This window comes from Onychostruthus taczanowskii, unplaced genomic scaffold (assembly GCF_017590055.1).
Source record: "Onychostruthus taczanowskii isolate IOZ18803 unplaced genomic scaffold, ASM1759005v1 scaffold25, whole genome shotgun sequence".
NCBI lineage: Eukaryota > Metazoa > Chordata > Aves > Passeriformes > Passeridae > Onychostruthus > Onychostruthus taczanowskii.
Window position 1 is genome coordinate 7,663,839 of NW_024499796.1, and position 20,773 is coordinate 7,684,611.

The 20,773-nt window shown below is 48.6% G+C and overlaps 1 protein-coding gene across 2 annotated transcripts in view; it reads right to left on the bottom strand.

Moving 5' to 3' along the window:
• Positions 1-20,773, bottom strand: part of VAV2 (vav guanine nucleotide exchange factor 2) — a 122,606-nt gene that overhangs the window by 85,801 nt on the left and 16,032 nt on the right. For both annotated transcript variants that reach the window (XM_041406870.1, XM_041406871.1), the window contains exon 2: positions 6,757-6,873. In XM_041406870.1, coding sequence (XP_041262804.1) covers positions 6,757-6,873 — 117 coding nt within the window. The remainder of the gene's footprint in view (positions 1-6,756; positions 6,874-20,773) is intronic.

The following is a 20,773-nucleotide window of genomic DNA, read 5'->3' on the forward strand; positions in this document are numbered from 1 at the left end:
GGTTTCACTTTTTTACTAAACCCCGTTCACACCCACGTGTTAATCTGTTTCTAGAAATGTTAATTATTATTTGTATTGTTTGGCCTTGGCACAGTCTCATCATCAAACGCTGGGGGTTTTAATGAAGAAACAGAAGAGCTCGTTAGAGAATAAAGAATTCCTTTTATTCCAAGAGTCCCTGAAGTGATATCAGCCAGGATGGATTTCCTTCCTTTCCCAGAGCACATGATGCTGAACAGTTAAGCTCAAGTGATGAGAGACACACTCACAGCACCCAGGCACACAAAGCCTGGCTTTGCCTGTTGGCATCTTGCACCCACAGTGATGTTCACTGCACCAAACCTCAAAAATCCCATGACATCACAAGGGAGGCTCAAATGAAACCTCACAACAGCCAGAAATTGTTGGATCACCCAAAAAAAAAAAAAAAAAAAAAAAAAAAAAAAAAAAAAAAAGCCTGGCATCTCCCCTCCCCACTTTTTGGAGATTTAACACTCACAGGTTTTTTTTTTCCAAAGTAAAAAAAGATCCTTCTCTCCCTGATCTTGTCTAAAATTAACAAAATAACTCAGACAAATCAAGAAGGTACAAGGAAATCAATTTCATGCACATTAAGGAGATGCATTCACCCACATCCTGATCAATGCTTTGGATTCCAAAGCACTTCCATCACTGCTCCAGGCCTGACTGCAGAATTCTACCATCAGGACTGTGAGAATTACAAAGATCCTGCCCACACTTGTTTGACCTGAAACACAACACCCCTTAGTGTGACCCCTTGGAAAAACACTGGGGAAAGCAGCCAAGAAAGGGGGAAAAACAAAAACCAACAAAAACCAACCAACCAAAAAAACAAACAAAAAAAACCCAACCCCCCCCCCCAAAAAAAAACCCCACAAAAACAACAACAACAAAAAAAAAACCAAACCCAAAAAAATCCCCCCCCAAAAAAAACCCCAAAAAACTTCCCAGAAAGAACATTTCTGGCTCTTTCAGTTGCACATCTATGAACAGCCTGGAGTTTTGAGCAGGGGAGAAAGGAAGGGGGAAAAGCAGAGAATTTGGCACAATTAAAAGCCGCTCCTTCAGGGAATACCAGAGGGCCACCAGCTGCTGGATTGTGGCATTTCCTTGGGCCCTGGAGATGACACCAGGGTCCTGGAGGTGACACCAGGGCTACAGGTTGGTGGCATGTCCCAGAGGTTCTGCCCTGAGGCTGCAGTGAAAGTTTAACTGGTTTTTATCAGCATTTTGGTGCCTAAGCTCGATTTGAGGCTGCGGCACTGTTTCTGAAGCCCTGAACACCCCAAAATAGCCCAAAACACCCCAGCACGGCCCTTTCAGCACCAGCTGCCCCAAACAACTGGGAGGATCCAGGGCACCAGGGCAACACCCAGAGCAAGGAGAAATTATCAGGATTTGGAGGCTAAAAATGTCCATTACTGGAGGAGTGGCTGCACCTCCGCATCCCTCAGGGCAAACAAACCCCAGGAATGGTCCTGGCAGGGCACAGCCAAAGGCACTGCCTGGCTCAGGCTTGAGTGGCCCAAAAAATCTGTAATTCTGTGCTTGTTTTTTTGGGTTTCTGGGCACGCTGCACTGCCAGCACAGCCCCACCACTGTCCTCAGGGTGACCAGGGGTGTCCCTGCTGCACCCCAATTCCAAACAAATGGACCCCCGGGATGGCAAAGGGAGGGAAGGACAAACCCAAGGCGTGCTGCTCCAGTCTGCTTTTGCCATTTGGAGTGTTGATCCCAGTGCCCAAATCTCCAGAACAGCCCCAGCAAGGTCATTAAAACAGCAAAAAAATCACCCACAGATCCTGCAATGGAGTTAATCATCAACTGAGGCAGGCACAGGCACCCAGGGCTGCCTTCCCCATGTTCTCCTGCACTTCCCAGAGCTGGGAATTCTCCCTCAGGCAGGAGCTGCAGTCCCAAAAGTTCTGGGAAAAGCCCTGGTGTGGGCACAGGGTGAACATGTGGCTGATTCTTTGCGGGGATAAAGTCACCAGCCGCTGGGCAGGCAAAGGGTTAAGTGAATTTCTTCCATGCAATGACACAAAAATCTCGTGGCAGGCCAGTTACTGTACTGCTCCCTTGGGAATTTAAATTTAAAAAAAAAAAACAAAAAAACAAAAAACAAAAAACAAAAAACAAACAAAAAAAAACCACTTAAAATGTACACACCCTTCTTTTGGAGAATTCTCCTCATTTCCCTCCCCAGCCACCCTGGTGACCCAGCGATCTGAGATGCTCCCAGCTGCCACAGGATCCCCCTGGGCACACAGCCAATGCCACAGAGTCATCTGAGGAGCTGGCACAGCCACCACAACATGGGAAGCCCCATCCAGGCTGCCTGGGCCTCTGGGGATTTGTAAAAACAATGGGCAGGGCTGGGATGGGACACCCAGCTTGGCTGGCAAGCTCTGCTCTGCTCCTAGACACTATTGCAGACACACTCCACGGTGCAGAGAGAAAACACACTGCTTTTAATATGTTCTTGGCTGCAGGAGGTCAGAAAAAAAAACCCTGAAAGTCAAAATGAGAGGAGCTGCTCCCAGCAGGTCACAGCTGGCACTGGGTTTACAGCAGCCCTATATCTGGAATTTCTGCAGTTTCTGCCTTTCTATATTAATTCATATAAATCCCTCCTTTTCTCTGCCCAAACTGTGTTAAAAAGGCACCTTTAAAAATACTGCTGCAGGGCTAGAGGCTCCTGTGTGGGGTTAGAGATGCTGGAGGGAGGGGAATTCTCAGCAGAGAAACAGAAACACCAACCAGCAACTCTCAGTTATGAATCCCTTAAATAATTCTGACAGCACTCCCCACCCTCCTGTCTGAAAGTGAACAGAAAACGGAGTTTTCTGACTCTCTGGCAGCAGTGTGGGGTGTGCCAGAAAGGGACTGTGGCAGCTGAGCCCCTCCAGAGCTGTCCCAGCCCATCCAAACAGATGCCAAGGGGGAATCCCTCACCTGGAAGGTGCTGCGGACAAACAGCACCCACTGAGGACAGCCTGGATCCTCCCCAGGGTTTTCCAGGAGGGACCCACACCAGCCCACCAGCAGGAGGAAGGGAACACTATCAAACACCCCGAGCATGTGCAGCAATTTCGGAACAATCACCCCGAATTTATAAAGGACAACTTTTTGTTCAACTCTGATTTCTCTCCCGCTCCAAGGCAGCTCTTGGCGCAGCCACTGGAGCGTGCCAGGCTCGGGGCACTCCCCAGCAGCCACATCCTCTCCCTGGCACTGAGCCACCCAAAAAAAGCCTCCTTTGAGCCCTGCCCCAGCCCCACACCAGCCAAAATCTCAGTGGGCTCAGCAAGAACTGATCCAGAGCTGCTCCAAGGCCTGCTCCAGCTGCGAGGTGGGTGCAGCTCTCTGTCCCCAGCCTCTGGGCCAGAAGCAGAGTGGAAAGCACGACTTTAATCTCGGTACCAGCATCTCCTCCTCTCTCAGCTGCCCTGTGAATCGCTTCCCTTTTTCATTTTTAGAACTGCAGCGTTTCCTATCTGTGGGGCAGGGGAGGGAAGACCCTTATCTTGCCAAAAAAAAGCCTTTTTTCAGAGAGAGCAAGAACTTCAAAAGGAATTCAGGACCATTAAATCCACGTCAGGAGGGCAGAGAGGAGAGGGATTTGCCCAAAAAAAGCCTTTTTCAGAGAGAGCAAGAACTTCAAAGGAATTCAGGACCATTAAATCCACGTCAGGAGGGCAGAGAGGAGAGGGAGGCTAATAAATGGCACGCTCCACAGGTTTATGAATATTTGAACTATATTTCTTTAAAAAAAATTGTACATTACTGCAAGTTATTTAAAATGAGTAACTCCTTTTAATGAACCTGGCTACCATCACGCTGACTAATAGAGTAATAAAGAGTTTAATCCATATTTATGTACATTGTATGCCATTACAGTTGGTGCCAATAAATTAGCAGGTCCAATAAGAGTTTGATTTTATACCATCACTGCTACTAAATGTGTAACAACACACACTACATGAGCACCAGCTTTTTATTTCATTCCTTTTTCAAGAGCCAGGCTGTAGTAACAGAGAGAGAGAGAGCAAGCCTGCAGAATCAGACCCTAGCTAGGGTGAGGCAATATTAACTGGGCTTTTACTCCTGCATCCTGCAGCCACGGAAAAAACACTTCTGCAGATGCCACTGGTGATTTATGGAGAGCTCTGAACCACTTTAAAGGGATCAAATATTCAGAAATAATTAATATATCTGTTGAAGGGGCATGGGTAGAAGTACAAGCACCAGCATCTCGGGTCACTTCTGCAAACCCCTGCCATGAAACACAGCACAGCCCCCACCACAGCAGGATTGCTTAATAACTGGACATGGGGAAAAAGAGCTGCCTGTCAGCAATTTCCAGGGGCCATGAGCAATTGGGAGTGGCCTTTGGGCTCCCCTGGGGAGCTGGGAGCCACTGCAGATCACAGGGAATGGGATGATCCATCTGGCAGAGCTGGAGTGCCCCATTCCCCTACACCCCGCAGAGCCCAGACTGAATTCCCAGCTCCACTGGGATTCTGAGAAGCCCACATGGTTCGTGATCCCATTTCACCAGCTGTCACCCTGCTGACAGAAAAAAGCACCTCCCCAAGCTTAAAACTCAAGGAAGAAGCAAAACCAGGAGCAAAGCTGGACTTGAGGAGCCCCCAGGAAGAGCTGGAAGGGGCTCCGCTGCTCCCAGGGCAGCTCCTCCTTGCAGAAGCCCTGGCTCAGGAGCCTAAAGGAGTGATGGAAAGATGGAATCCTCTCTCAGAATAACAGCTGGGCAAGGCAGGACTGAGGGATCTGATTTTTCAGACTCTTTTAAAGCACCAGTGGTTTTCTAACACTAAAAAAACCCGAAGATTCAAAGCCCTTTAAGCAGAGGTTGGCACCAAGTCCCCGCCTCTCTCCTCAGTAATTACAGTCCAGCAATCCCAAAAACTGCTGGTAATTGCTGTCCCAGTGGCCTTTTGGTTTGGAGGAGAGGAATAACTCTCCCAGTGGCATCCAGAAAGGAAACACCCAACCCCACTCCACCAAAGCCCCTCTGCAATTAAACTCTCTGTTACTGTGTCCCATCAGAAACGCCTCCTGCACGGTGTAAGTGCCTTGTGACCAAAAAAATACCACTGATCTGAGGAGTGAATAGCTCCAGGAAGAATATTTTGTGTGTGAAGTCTGTGTTTGGCCAGTGGGGATGTGGATTAGAGGCTCCTTTTGCTCTCGCTGTGACTCAAAACGGAAAGGGAGCTCTGGTCAACAGCAGATTTTTCCCTGTTTATTTGCTTTGCCACTGCTGAACACAGATCTGAGGATAATGTGGGAATGAAAGGTGCTGAAGACAATGGGAATGTTTTGACAGGCTTCCAGAGGGATTTAGGGTGGTGCAGAGCTGGGCAGCTGATACATACCTCCACCAAACTGATAAAAAAGAAAAAATGAGGTTTTTGTATAGAGTCAGTGCTTCCCACATTTTCTGTGGTTGGCTGGGGATGACGACAACGTGAAAACAAGCACAATGCAGGCAATAGAGCACATTTGGATCTCTTGGAAGTTTATGACATTTCTTTCCCAAGTCTCCTAAAAAAAACAAACTGCCCTGAGGAAAGAGGGAGTGGCAGATCACCTCCAAAAATCACAAAGCTCAATGCACCCCCAAAGAGTGACCAGGGGGAGGGAAGACCAGAAAAAGGAAAAGCAAGCTGTGCTCATCAGCTGATGTGTTCCAGCAGTGTTTAACACCAGGCATCACAGGCAATTTGAAACTGCACAAAGCAAGAGACAATGTGACGATAAAGCAGCATTTTAATTAGCAGCAGTTCCTTCCCCAGCCCAAAAGGTTCCTTCTGTGCATTCATATTCCCAGAACAACAACTGCCTTCTTGTATTCCATAAATCAAAAAAAACCTCATAAAACAAGGCACTGCGATTGCACATTCCACATAATGGTCCAGAAATAAATTAGGCAATAAATATCAAATAATATATCCCCATCAGCAGTGAAAATCTACTCCTTGGATAATCAGAAGGGAAGATGCCTTCCAGCAGCTTACGTCTGGCAACTCGAAACAGGTAAAACAATACAGAGCTTTAATAAATCTTTTATCACCTTTTCTGCTGAAGAATATAGCAATTGTCCTGGGTAATGGCTTCCCTGAGCCCTGTATCCATCAGCCCTGATGCAGTTGGTGTCACAGGGAGGGGATGAGAACAAGAGCCACTTGTCAAAACCAGGCAGAGTTTTCCTTGTTTACTATTTGGTGTCAACCATCACTTACAGCAAGACATTTCTGAGAAGCTCAGGGCACTCATTTCACCCTGCCATGAAACTCCCTGACCCCACAGACACTCACTGGCCATGTGACAAAAAAGTCAGTGGTGATTTCAGCAAAATTGTTTTGCTCTGCACACGTGGCAGCAGATGGGGAGGGACTGAGCGAGGTGTGGTCCCTAGGCAAGGTTTGGTTCTTCCCAAAAACATATGGGTCACATCCTCCAGAGACTGATCCCAGAGAGTTTTTCATCTAAAGCAGAAAACTTGAAGGCTTGGTCACTGAGGACGCAGCAGAATCAACCTAAACCAACCCCTAAATCCACTGAGGATACAACAGAATCTGAAATACACCAGAAGCCTGGTGCCCAGCTCTCAGAGGCTGCAGAAAACCACAAAACCTTTGTATTTTCATCCCAAACCTGGAGCACGAAGCCAGACTCATCCCTCCCCAGGAACTCAGCAGTAACTCTTACCTTCCCAAAATCACGCACGTCGAAGAGGTCAAAGGGATCAAAGAGGTCGCTGTTCCTTAAGCCAAATTTGTCGTGACATACTTTCAGGAAGGTCCGGATGTTCTTCAAACACAGAAACTGGGGGGAGAAAAAGGAGAAAAGGAGGGGAAATGAGCGAGACAGGCACAAATGATAACTGAGATTTCCTGAGCTCAATGCCAGACAAGCGAGCAGGTGTTGGGGAAGATGAAACAGGAAAGCCTTATAAATATGATTGCCTGGCAAAAGATTTTGAGAATATGGAAACTATAAGCGAGAAACTGAAATGAAAGCAAGCTTTGAGATACCTTGGTTACTGAACAACTGGAAAACAATGGTATGGCCAGCTGAAGGTAATCTCCTTTTCATGGAACAATCCCCTCTGCTTGCAGACAGGTCCAAGGGTCAGAGCAGACCCTACTAGCTGGGCAGAAGGGGCCCAAAGAGTAGTTTTTAGGGTTTAAAATGTAACACAGTATGGTAATATAATAATTCTTACAGGCTGTATGTAAATGCTGTAGGATTTGTATCCTGGACTAGACTGGCTAGTGAAAATTAGAACATTCAGCACAGAAGATTTATTGTATTGTAACGGGAATTTCGCTCTCTTTCCCTCTTGCTTTTATTCTCCACTCTCTCTCATCCTCTTTACCACACTCTTGCCTTCTTTCTCTTTACCTCTCTCCCTCTTTAAGGCCTGCTCCCAGCTGGCAGCTCCCTGCTCCCAGGCCCTTCGCAATAAACCACAAATTCCAAGGCCTGGCTTCAGGGATCTCTGCTCTCCGTCCGTCCCCACCGTCCTACCCCCGTGGCTCCTACAAGCAGGGACTGAGAAGCTCGCCCTGCAAGGAAGGCCAGGCAGGAGTTAGTTTGTTTGTTGTTTCTGAGGATGTCAGGCCCTGCTGCCCCGCGAGGGCTCCCGTGCGCTCAGCTGCACACCAGGAACACGACGCCCCTTTGAAAAACAACTTTCTCCCAAGGTAACGCCGCAGAAGGGCTGCAAAACTCAAGCCAGGACGTTTCCCTTTCAAGGTCGAAGGCAAATATAAATTAAAGCTGATGTTGCACAGAAGCCCAGTGTTGAATATTTAACCGTTTCCAGCACGATCCCGCTTGGCTCCCTACGGAAGGGACATGTGTTACAGCAACAGGACAAGGGGGAATGGCTTTAAACTGGCAGAGGGCAGGGTTAGGTGGGATATTGAGAAGGAATTCTTCCTTGTGAAGGTGGAGAGGTCCTGCCCAGAGAAGCTGTGGCTGCTCCATCCCTGGGAAGTGTCCAAGGCCAGCTTGGACAGGGCTTGGAGCAACCTGGGATAGAGGAAGGTGTCCCTGCCCAGGGGTCAGGTTGGATGATCTACAATATCCTTTCCAACCCCCTTTGGTTATCCAGCAAGGTTGACTGGCAGAGCAGCATCAAGTTGCTCTTCTACAAAATCCTGTCTTTGGCTACAGCAATAGAAGAATTTTTATCCAAAATCACCAGGGATTCTGAAGCCTGAGGACTCCAAATGGTCTTGCTACTGGCAGCACAGGGGCTAAATAAGAGAAAAATAAAAATCTGCTTCATTTTTGCAGCTGCATCACCTACATCCTTCATCTGCTGAGCCAGCCAATTAGCTTCCCTTCTTTTTACATCCTGGCTGCAAAATACCTTCAATTTATCGCTGTATCTTTAGGCAACTCTTCACTTTTTCAACAAATTCCTTACAGATACCTAACAAACCCGCTAGAATCCTGAGGAAATCAATCCATTAAGGGGGTGAATCACCCCCATGTGATGAACAGGCAGAGGAGCCAAGCTGCCTTTGGGTGGATTCCCTCAGCCTGCTTTTGTCACATGGCACAACCCCGGCTCGCCGAGCTCTCATCAAACACACACCGCTTGCAAACCTCACCCAGGGTTCAAAGCAAAAGAAAATAGCTTAATTTTCTTTTAATTAAAAGAATCAAAGCACAGTCTTTGGGGTGTCTCCACAGATGTGGCCGTGGTGCAGCTCGTTAGCGCTGCTCTGGGGATTAGACACGAGGGTTTCCAGCCTGGATTAGCAAAACCACCTCAATAACAGCAGGGTTCACCTACACAAAGTAAGAAATAACCTTTTCCCCTTCTGCCCCATGCCATGGAGCCAGCAGAGCTCCCCCGCTCCCCCAGCACAGGACAGTCCCATCACATCAGGGCCTTCTCATTAGACAAGCACGTGCCAGAGGCAGAAACTGAAAACAAATCTGGTTTTCTGGGGCATTCCTCTATCTCTATTTACTGCAGTAAATACAAATGTCTAGACTGGGAGGTTTTTGGTTTTTTTTTCTTTCTTTTTTTTTTTTTTTTTGGAATTGCTTTACAGGCTCTCTTGCTGACACCGGTTATTTCACAACTTTATCTCTGCAAGAATTTGCACCCCAGGCTGCGTGTGCTGCTGCACTGCAGTCCCATTGATTCCAAAGTTCCAGCGTGTGCTTATTTTAAATCCTTTTAAGCCTCCAATTTTGAAAGTTAATGGCACAGGGTACAGCCACAATTACACACAGCAAGATGCAAACCTCCTCTGCAGAACTGCCCTGCCCTCCTGCAGCATCCCTCCCCTGCTCCTGCTCATCCCAGCCTGGGCAGCACCAAATCAGAATTACAGAATGGTCTGGGATATTCAGGATTATCCATTTCCACCCCTCTGCCATGGGCAGGGACACCTTCCACTGTCCCAGGTTGCTCCAGCCTGGCACTGCCAGGGATGGGGCAGCCACAGCTGCTCTGGAAACCTGTGCCAGTGAAGGAACCAAAGGCCAAAAGTGATTTTCCTCATCCAATTCAGATGTGGAAACCACCTCACCACAGCTGGTAAGTGAGAAGGAGGCACCTGCCACAGTGGCAGCTCCAGGTGACATCAGCAAAAAGCCACCAGGCCAGCAGCCAGGCCCTGGGTGCCAGCAGGTGACAAACATGGAGGAAAAAGCCCATCATCTATTCAAAGAGCTGCTGAAAAAGGCCTGGTGTAAACCACAACAAACACAATTAACCAGGCCCTGCCCCACCAGCGAGGAGCTGGCAGCAGAGCAAGGCTGCCCACAGGAAAAGCCACCACTGGGGGTGACAATTGCAGCTGGGCTTCACCCTCACTCTTGGAGCACCAGGAGTCCAGGTGGGGACACCCAGCGTGGGTGCTGGTGGCACAATTCACTCCTGGCCCTTCTTCTGTGGCCAATCTGCAAAGTGTCATCTTGTGCTTTTTGTTTTCTTGGCGTTTCGAGGTCGCTGCTGATGGAAGATGATGAATTCTTGGCTCAAGACTGTTACTCAACAGCCACAGGTTAAAATTAGCTCCAATTTAACACGGGCTGTGCCCAGGCCATTTTATTCACCAGTCAATCACACCCTTGGACAAGCAAACATTTCACAAGAGAAAAAAGAAATCAATGTTCTCCATGGGGCTCATTCAGCACCTGTCAGGCCCAAAATCAGTGCTGTCATTTATCTGCTTCGAGCGAGGCCAGAGCTGAGCAGGGTCCTGAGAGCAAGGGAATACCCACACCACAAATTCCCAGTCCTGCCACCACCCTCCTGTGCACCCAAAACAACCCTGGGAGCCACACTGCTGAGCTCTGGAAACAGACCTGAGTATTGCATTTGTGGGGTGCCCCAATGAAGGGAGGAATAACGAATTGACTCCATGTTCTCAGAAGACTAATTTATTATTTAATGATACTATATTATATTAAAGAATACTATACTAAACTATACTAAAGAATACAGAAAGGATACTTACAGAATGCTAAAAAGATAATCATAAAAAACTTGTGACTCTGGAAAGAGTCCCAACACAGCTTGGCACTGATTGGCCAGTAAGTGAAAACAACTCACACCAGAATCCAGTGAAACAATCACCTATGGGTAAAAAATCTCCAAATACATTCCAGATGAGCAAAACACAGGAGAAGCAAATGAGATGAGAATTGTTTTCCTTTTCCTCTGAGGCTTCTCGGCTTCCCAGGAGAAAAATCCTGGGCAAAGGGATTTTTCAGAGAATCTGAATGCCACACCTGAGAGCACACAGAATTCCATGGATACCAACCTTTCCAGGCTCTGGGACAGCCACAGAGCAAATCCTTGGCTGGGGAGAACATCCTGGGCACTGCAAAGCCCATCAGAGAGGGAAGTTAAAGCCAGAGGGAAGAGGGACTGGAACAGAGGTGGGATTGGGACAAACAGAGCAAGAAACTCATCTGGTAAAACAAAACACCCTGAAGCCTGATGATGGATGATTAAAGTGTGGTCAGCTCTGCCCCAGGCCTTGCAGGGCTGTAAGAACCAGCACTAGAGAGAGGCAGCAGAAGGGCCCCATCACCTGCACTCACCCAGTTTCAGAAGAGCTCTGATTATTTTTAACCACTCTGCAGAGTCATAAAGAGAATAAACTGCTCTGAGCTCCCACTGGGAGCCCTTGGCCACCCTCCTGCACACGGGGTGGCCAACAGCCCCAACGCCTGGGACACACTGGGAGCTCTCAGCAGCTTCTGGGATGCTCTGTTTAAAATAAGGTTTTCATGATTTTCTCTCTTTTACTGGATTCAGTGAGTTTAGAGACTCCTCAGGTGATCACAGGGCATACAAGGGCTGTACTGCCAGAGTTTCTGTCACTCAAACTCAGAAATGCACTGGAGGTGCCTTCAGGGGAGGTTGAAAAAGGGATAATTTGGCACCTGGGATAACTCCACTTTGTACTGGGATCTCAGTAAGGACATGCCCAACAACCCCAGGGCGGGCCAGATGTTTCTGCAATTGGAAATTCCAGCCCTGGGGGTGGGAGAGGACATTTTGGGAGGGTGTGGGTGACTCCTCCTCACACGCCACTTCAGGCCCCTCCCTGCAGTCCCCAAATGACTGGGCACCCCTGGCACCTGCACTGACAAGACAGGAGCCATTTCCAATGCAAATTCACCAGAGAGCCAACTACTGGAGCACCTCAGGAGGATTGGAAACACCAGCCCTAAAGGCTTGAAGGCCACACATGCTTCTGGCACTCACCAAAACTGCTTTGTTAGTGGAAAAACACAACCATTTTTGTTAGAAAAGACCTCCAAGATTGAGTCTGACCATCAAATCAGCACTGCCACGCCCTCCACTAAGGGGGTGGCTTGTCCTAAATGCCACGTCCTTAAATGCCACATCCATACCCCATTAAATCCCACCAGGGATGGGGACTCTGTCACTTTCTCAGCCTGGTGATGGCAGAGACAAGACAAAAAGCTGGAGAATGCAGCAGCAGCTGCTCATAAACCAAAGAGAAATCCCAGGTGGGGTCTGGAGTGGCATCAAAGCAGTCCTCACACTTGGGATGGACACGCAGAGCTTGGGAATCTCTGGGAGGCTTCTAAAAAATGCCACAAAACACAAGGAAAGGCAAGAAACGAGGAGGATGGTTTTGCCTGGAAGGGCAGGAACATCCAGCAGCTCACAGCACTTTGGAAAGGGCCTTTAGGAGAGGGCCTGGGGCTGTGTGGGGAGCACACCGTGGCACACAGGGTGTGCTGAGCGTGGTCAAAGCCCTGGGCTTGAAATGTGTCCTGCAGCATGCAAGGAATGATGGAGCTCTGCTGGGGGAGATAACCCCTCTGATGAATGATGCAAGGGGCTTTCTTTAGCACTTCCTGGCCCTGATGTCAGATTTCCTCTTATCTCACTGCTGGCACCCGCTCCACCAGAAGTGAGAGCTGGGAGCATCTGCTTATCACAGGCTCTGCCAACGGGCAAGGGAGGCTGGCTCCTTGAGAAAACACATCATTTACCAGGGGAAAACAGGTGTCCCATGGCCCAAACCTCTGCAGAGAGCCAAAGGATGCATCTCTGAGTCGTCCTGTGCTACTCCGATAGCACAAAGGGGCATCAAATCTCCCTTGGCTTCCTCCAACACCAGGAATGGGGGGAAAAAGTCCAGGGGTATCCAGTGGGAACTGCAGGGCTGCAGCCATCACATGGCAGGGGTTGGGACTAGCTGGTCTTTAAGGTCTCTTCAAACCCAAACCATTCTCTAAATCTGAAAACCACGACCTGTATCTGACCTCCCCAAGTGGCTCTGCCCCATCCAGCTCCCCTCCACACCAAGACCTCCCCAGGACACTTCTGGGACCAGCAATGAGTCAAAAGTCAAAATTTCCCCCCCCCAGCAGCACCAAATCTGCCACGGCTTTGTTCCTGCTGGCTTTGTTCCTCCCCTGCTCGGCCCCATTGTCTCTGGTGCAGAGGCAGCACAAAACCTCTCTGCAGAGAATTCCCCTCCGCATTTGGATTCAAGTCGCAGCTCATCAATTACTTCAGATGGACAGATTAAATTTCAGGTTGTTGGACAGCAGATTTATCTATTGAGAAGTGGAGAATGAAATTATTTCTCAAACAGTTTAGCACTATTATTTCCCCCCCCCCCTGCTTTTCAAAGCCATTCCCATTGTTGAGTGCTCCAGGGCTGGTCAAATTCCACTTAGGGAGGCTGATTAATGAGCCTGAAACACTGATGAGGGCTGACCTCTCCACAGCTTCTCCTTCTCACATCCCCTCACAAGCACCATTTATCCCTAGGAAAGCACCTGAGGGAAAGAAACCACGGATTTTAGCAAACACCCATAGCAGGGCACTGGGGGAAAGCAAGAAAAGCTTCTTCCCAAGGAGGAAAATCAGCCAGAGCTCAGGGGGAGATGAAAAATTCCTTCACAAACTCACCAGGAGCTTCCACCTTGCCCAAGAGAAGCACACCAAGGGTCCAGCAGCAGGGCAGGACAGGCTGCCAAGCCCTGCTCTGGTCCTGCTCATCCTCAAAATTTCACTCACCATGGCCCTGGCGTGGCTCCAAGGGACAAAGACCCCCCCAGTCACCCCACAGGAATCTCCCATCATGGGCCTCAAAGGGAAGAGGTCTCTCAGTTAACAATATAAAACCATGAACTGGAAACCAGAGTATACACGGAATTGTGAAAAAATAATTAAAACCTACAAAATAAAAGTTAAAAAAAAAAATCAGAGACTCTGGAGTAACCTGTTAAATACCCAGAGGTCCCAAACCTCAGCTCAAGAGGCAGAGGACACTCAGAGGGTGCTGCTGTCACCCTGCCAAGCCCAGGGCTCCAAGAGCTCATCCTACTTTATCCAAGGGAAGTTCTCCTGACTCCTGAACTCCCCACGAAGACTGCCAGGTTCATTTCCCCCATTACACATGGGGAAAAAAAAATGGAAAAGCAAAAAGAAGCTGTAAGTGTGGCTAAAACCCCCCATCCATCAGGCAGCTGAGAGTGCAGGGTAACTCAGGGCTGGAGGGGGGGACAAGGCTCCAGTGACACAGGGATGTCACAGGCAAGCCCAGACAGTGGGTTTAGCTGGCAAGTTATAAAGTTTAAGGTTTAAGTTATAAAGTTTAAGGTTTTTTCTAACAGTTTATAAAGCCATTTATAATTGTACAGATAAATTTTGTTTAAAGTCTCACAGAGACGAACCAATCACTAACTTTTCCCCCCTTTTTCTGAATTTGTGTTAAGATTTATAAGAGTGCTTTCAAGTGAAAGTAAAAAATCATCCTCAAGCTGTTAGCACAAGTACCCCCCCCCCCCCCCATTAACATTCACTCCAGGTTTTCATAAGGATATGATCATTTATGAAAACAAATATTTCTCTCCTGGGCTTTTTTGGTGGGTTTGCTGAGAGGTGAACTCCCACCAGCAGCGATGGCCTCCCCAAAGCCCCAAAAACCTCTCCCTGGTGAGAGGGGAGGCTCTGAGAGGCTGTGCCAGGAGGCAGCAGGTCCCACATTCCCGGGGGAATGTCTGTCTGTCCGTCCACAGCCACCCCACGGCACTCAGGGGCTCTAAATGAGAGGAAGGAAGCCGCAACTTCCCGAAGAAAACCCTGGACCTGCCGCTGCTGACAGTACTTCCCTCCTTTGTGGAGCCCTCCCGGGCCTGCAGACGCTGGGAAAGGCAGAATAATTAAGGTTTTAAGGCTTTAATTGCAATGCCTGGCAGGGTTTCACCCACGGCGCTTACAAGGGCTGAAATTCCCCCAGCCAGCCCAAATCCAGCGGGTCCAACAGGTTCAGCACTGGTGCAACCCCCCCCCCCAGAGCCACAGACAGGAGGTTTGTGTCACCCAAACCCTTCCCAGTGAGGTTCTGGAAAACCCCAATCAAACCCCTGTGTGACTGATTGTACTCTAGAAATGGATCTTTCAGGATATCTCTAGCCAATCCCAGGAATAACAAGGAGTTTCTGGCAAAACCAGGTGGGCACAGCCCCCCTGGTGTCCAGCAGCTCCTGGGGGATGGATGGCAAGGCAGGGAGCAGAGGTTTTGCAGCCCTGAGTTTGAGCAAGCCACCAAGGATCGTCACCCTGCCCCAGAGGAGAAACCCAGAAACTTCCAGGAACTTCATCAGTGCCCCAGCAGATCCATCCAAGGTGGTTCTTTCGGGCTTTCTCCCAGAATCGAGGAATCCCAGCCTCCTGCATGCCAGATCTGGGTGTCTCCACTGCAGACTGGCAAATCCAGGCTGGGCTTTCCTGAGCAATTAAATCTGAGGCTGCACAAAGCCTGGGAGCAGGAGCAGAGGCATTGCTCAACCTGCCCACACCTGGCATCCTGAATGAAGAGTTCCCTTCCACGCTCCTCAAACCCAGCCTGTTCCTCTCCTTGCTGGAGGAAACACAGCTCCACCAGGGGAACCCAGTTAAAAAAGGGGGGAAAAAAGAAAAAAAAAATGGAATAAGAAAAGAGATGTCTTAGCTCATGGTATTGCTGTGATTCCCAACCTCGTGTTTGCTCAGCCAGGATCACACTTCACCCCAAAAACACCACCACAGATAAGAGATGGGACATGTGAAAAATAAACCCTGCTGGGAGCTGATGGAGAAATGAGATAACTCCAGGCGTGGGAAGGCTCCTGCAGAGAAAACTCCAAACATTTGGGCCAACCCAAAGCTTTGAGAAAGGACTTGACCTGAACCATGACAATCAAATTACAACAGACCCGCTCAGCTGCTCTTGAGGAAAAGGAGGAATTGCGTAAGGCCAGCTCGAGTTACACTGCAGGGCTGCTCTTCCAGGGAGCTTTCCAGGCAGGCATTGTCCCCCTGCTCCTCAGGCTGGCCCAGGGAATGGAGCCCTGATCAACTTTTGACAGGACAGTGATGAGAAAAGCTCTGAGATGAGTCAACAGCAGCCAAGTCAGCCAACGGAGCCTTGTCACGTCAAGGACTGGTGCAGGCAGCACCCTGCAAGCCTGGGCTCCTTCAAGACATTCCCACAACTCATTTTTGTCTCTTTAAAATCAAGCTTCCCTGAAAAAAATGGTGCAGAGCCAAGCTCTGAAACTGTTGTGAACCACAGGATAGGGTTGGAGGGTGTCTGCAGCAATGTCATTGATGCAAACTTGTCAAAACAGACAAATAAATAATAAACATGCAAGCCGAATTAAAAATCTTTATATATCAGTTATAGAGGAGTCCCATAGAAGTAGACTTTAAATATTCATTGATATCTGGAATGTCCCAGCCCATGGCTCCAATGAGCTTTATGGTCCCTTCCATAAAATCTGTGATTTTATCATTCCCAAGCACCCCTGAGCTGACATTAGCCAGAGAAACATCCACATTTCAGGGGCCTCACTGCAGACTCTGCTTTCTTAAAGCATCTCAAGAAAGCTGATTTCAGAAATTCTGCCATCAGACCAACAGCATGCAACCTTCCAATATCCAAAAGACTTTTCTGGGAAGAGCTTGTATGGCTGCCATGGCATTATTCATCCATGGTGGGTAAAATTCAATTTTTCTGCACACAGTCACGCTGTGGGGTGACTCCTTTCCAATTAGCCTCACTTCACTCTCACAAAGCCTCCAAAATTACAGCTAAATGTGGTGTTTTCCTCTGTGCAAGAAGTGCCAGGGTACCTGCCAGGAGGCAGAACAAACAAACTCCTGCCACATTCACCCCACAGAGCCCAAGCAGGGCATCACCCACAGGGAAATCACCCCTGCAAAGCAAACTCTCAGCCAAGAAAAAACATTTATAACTCGCAGCTTTTACCTTTGAAATGGGTGACAGAGGAAATAAAAGCCTGGAAAAACTGCAGATGCCTGTTGTGGTGAGATTTGCAGAGCCCTGACAAGACCTGGAGGGGAGAGCTCAGCCCCCAGCTCAGCAGAGGAGTTGTGCGTGCCAGGAGATGGAAACAGCCCATCCCTGGTGACACCCGGGCTGGGGGACACCTCCTGGGCTGCCAGCCACCCCCAGAGCCCTGCTGAAAACCAGGCCAGTGGGTCTGCAGAGGAACAGCCCCAAAATGTCACCCCAGGGACCGGGAAGGCATTTTTAGAAGCAGACAACAAATTCTCAGAACATTTCACTTAATGGCACCAGGTAATGATGCTGAAAGACACCCCCCAGCTCCTGCCTAGAGAAATAATTAAAACCACAACACTCCTCACATTCTGGAGAACTGATGCAGACCTGCACATGAAATCAAGCTGCATTTTCACAAGACTGAGCCCCAAATGTGAAATGTGCTTTTGAACAGGTCCCTGGATGCTCGTGGCAGCCCAGCAGTGCCATCAGCTCCTCAGAGCAGAGGTGAGGCTGGCTCCAGCAGCTCAGCACCTTCTTCACCCCAAAAAAAGCAGCAGAAATGGGGTCGTGGGGTGCCCCTGGGCCAACCAACCTGTGCACTGCTCCTCCAACATGAACCACAGCCCCTACCAGCCAGACCTGGCTGGGGAGGGAGCAGCCACTGCCCAGCAGCTCCTCTGAGCCTTCTGGGTGACAAGAAGAGCTGAGCACTGAATTTCCAGCTCTGGGCAGCAGCAGGAGCTGAAGCAGAGGCTGGCAGAGCTGGGAGAGCAGCCTGGGGTGGCCAGAGCAGCCTGGGGAGGCTGCCTGTGCCTGGGGACAGAGGATGGACAGACAGCCCCGAGGCCCTGGGGGTCACTCAGGGCTTCTTGCTCTCCTCAGCTTTAAATAATGAATGGTTTTTTTGTCATTTCAGTGTGGGGAAGAAGCAGTGCTGGAAACAGGAAGGGTTTTTGGCAATGCCCACAGCTGGGATGAACCCCCTGCACTGCACCTTTCCCCCTGGAATGGGAAATTGCCAGGGTCTGAAAGGCTGAACCCACAGCTGGGTACTCAGAACTCCCCTGGCAGCAGGACAAGACCCCAGGAGTCTCTACCAGACTGCAGAAAGCTTCAGAGCACATGCCAAAATACTACTTGCCCAAATACATCAACCCCAAGCCCATCCCTGTGTCCCAGAAAAGGAAAACCCCCCTCAAGCACAGGCAGGACCCATTTTTCTTTCCACCTCAAGCCCTTGTGCTGCCCTGGGCAATTTGCATTCAGGGTATCAGTTCCTCTCCCTGCAGCACTGCAAGGAAATTAATTAACTGAAGAGTAACTGTAAGTATCACAAAGCTTGGGAGGCCGGGACAGGAAATCTGAAGGTTAACCATCATCTTTAATGTAGGCACCAGATAAAAATCAGAATGAACTTTGATCAAGGGCAGGATGAAGAGGCCACTGGCATTACTGTGATGTTGGTTGGCTGGGTTTTTTTTGGTTTTTTTTTTTTTTTAAGATTTTAAGATTAGAAGCTGTATTTTATCTGTAAGATTTCAATTAAGCATTTTCAGCCCTCGTGGAGGAAAGGGAGAGGTTTAATTCCTTACTAGAGAGTATCAAGCATCACTGCAATCACTCTGACATCAGTGAAAACCAGGTGAAAAGCACAAGAGCCATCACTCCACGATCCTGGCACCTGTTTGGAAGGAAATCCTAATTCTGGGAAGGATGCTCAGAGCCCCAGCAGGGGCAGGGCTGCCCTAAACCAGCCCCAGCAGTGGCTCTGCACTCCTGCACGTGCCAGCACAGCTCAATTATCCCAACCCACACCACAGCAACAAAACAGGCAACAAAATGGAAATCACTTCCCATTTCGAGCTGTTTTTTGCAAGGCTGGAACTGAATGAGAGACTGCAGCCAGAATTGAGTCTGGCCCTGGGAAGTTTCCTAAAGCATCCAGAGAATTGTTGCCACGATGAATTAAAGATCTTCCTGCAGTGAGCAGTGCTTAAATTTTGGCCACAGACTCCAAACCTCCCTGGGTTTGGGCACAACCCTGTCCCTGACCTCCCCTGAATTAAAACAAGGGGAGCTTCATTTCTGCCCAATTTATTTCAATCTCTCCTTGAGGATGTGACTATTTTACCTTATCTGGAAGATTTTTTTTCTCCCTCCCTTGCCAAGCTCCAGAGGTAAAATTTACTGCCCCAGCAATGCAGAACAAGTTCCTGCTCCCTAGGATGAAAACAGGCTACAGAAAATTAATCTACTGGCTACTTAATTTGTAAAGCTGCTTAAAAAGGTCAGGTCCCCAGCTCATAAAAACCAGCACTGAGAACAGATCCCAGCGATTACGGGAAACAAGGCTCTGGATATTTCTATAAATTAATGCTTGGGGAGGATAACAAGATAACAGGACCCTCTAATTTAACACCCACATGCCATTGCTGGCAGCTCCTCACACTCATTTATTACAGTAACGCATCAGGGGTGCACCCAGAGCTGGCACCTGGGGCTAGAGGGGGTTGGAAATCCTCCCAAAATCTCCTGGATGCTTTGACTGAACAGTTTCCAGATCTGGGTTCATATTTCTGTAAGGCAATTCCTCCTTTCTGAGCCAGGCTAACAGGGGCTAGACACACACAAGCAGAAAAATATTTTTGTAGTTTTTATCCTTTTTTTTTTCTCTGCTCAAAATAAGGAAGAACATTATTTTGTGTTTTGTGAGGGGGGTTATATTTTTTCAAGCTAGGCTTTGGTAAATTATTTCATGGGAAGTTGCATGTTGGGGATTAATGACAAGCACAGCACTTGTGTAATTCTGCACTGATTTACACTCTGTTCAGCAGGAAAACTCCACTGGAAAATCTCCCTGTGAGACAATGGGAAAGTCCAGGTTGGCTCTCTGGGAGCTCCCCTCCATTCCTGCACGGAATTGGGTCCTGTCAAAGCCAGCCAATTCCCCAGGACATCATTTCCTCTGGAACAGCCTGCTCCAGTGCAAGGGGGATGGCACTGGATGAGCATCCAGGTCCCTTCCAACCCAAACCAGCCTGGGACTCCATGGAATTTATGGAGGTATTTATGCATTTAATGAGGTATTTCCCAGCCAGACAGGAGCAGCTCCACCAGACAGTGCACAAGCAAAGCTGGCTGTTAATTGGAATATCTCAAATAAACTCTGGTAGCGGGGTAATTGCATTTGCAGAGCGTTAGGGAAGGCTGGGTTGCTTTTGCTGGGCCAGGCTAATTAATTTGGTACAATTTGAGGATGCAGAAAAGGCCCCAGGGACATGTTGGGCTGGAGCATTAATGCTGTGTTTCAGCCAGAGGGGTGAAGAGGGGAACTGGCAGCAGCATCTGATTCCTTCTCAGCAGCTCCACTCCATCTCCTTCCAAAGCCACCCACTCTGCTGGACTGGGCTGAGAATTGTCTGGACAGGAAAGGACAATATCTGGAGCTTAATGGGAGAGGATCAATAAGTCTAAACAGGCAGCAGCCCTAAAAAAGCTCACTGACCCACGAATTAAAGTGACTTTATTGACACAGTTAAGACACTATCAACACCCAGTCTAAGGCAGACTCTTCATTTCCCCTTTTTTTTTCTTTTTTGGCAGCATCCCTGCTTTAATTTCCTAAGTACCACCCAACTGAAGTTAATTTTTAGTACAGCTGCATGTATGACTTCCTTCTGCTTTAAATTATCCCTTCTCTTAGCAACTGCCTCCACCAACACACACAGAGTGTGGAACTCAGGGAGGGATTTTTTTTTAAGCCCAGAATTAAGGTGTGAGAACAAGCACCAAGGTTTTTGTCAGACTTATATACACTCAGCTCCGAGCAGGAGCTATTAAAAAGCCTGGCTTAGGAGCCAGCACAGTGCATTTAAAAAGCCATCCAGCAAACATTAAGGCAG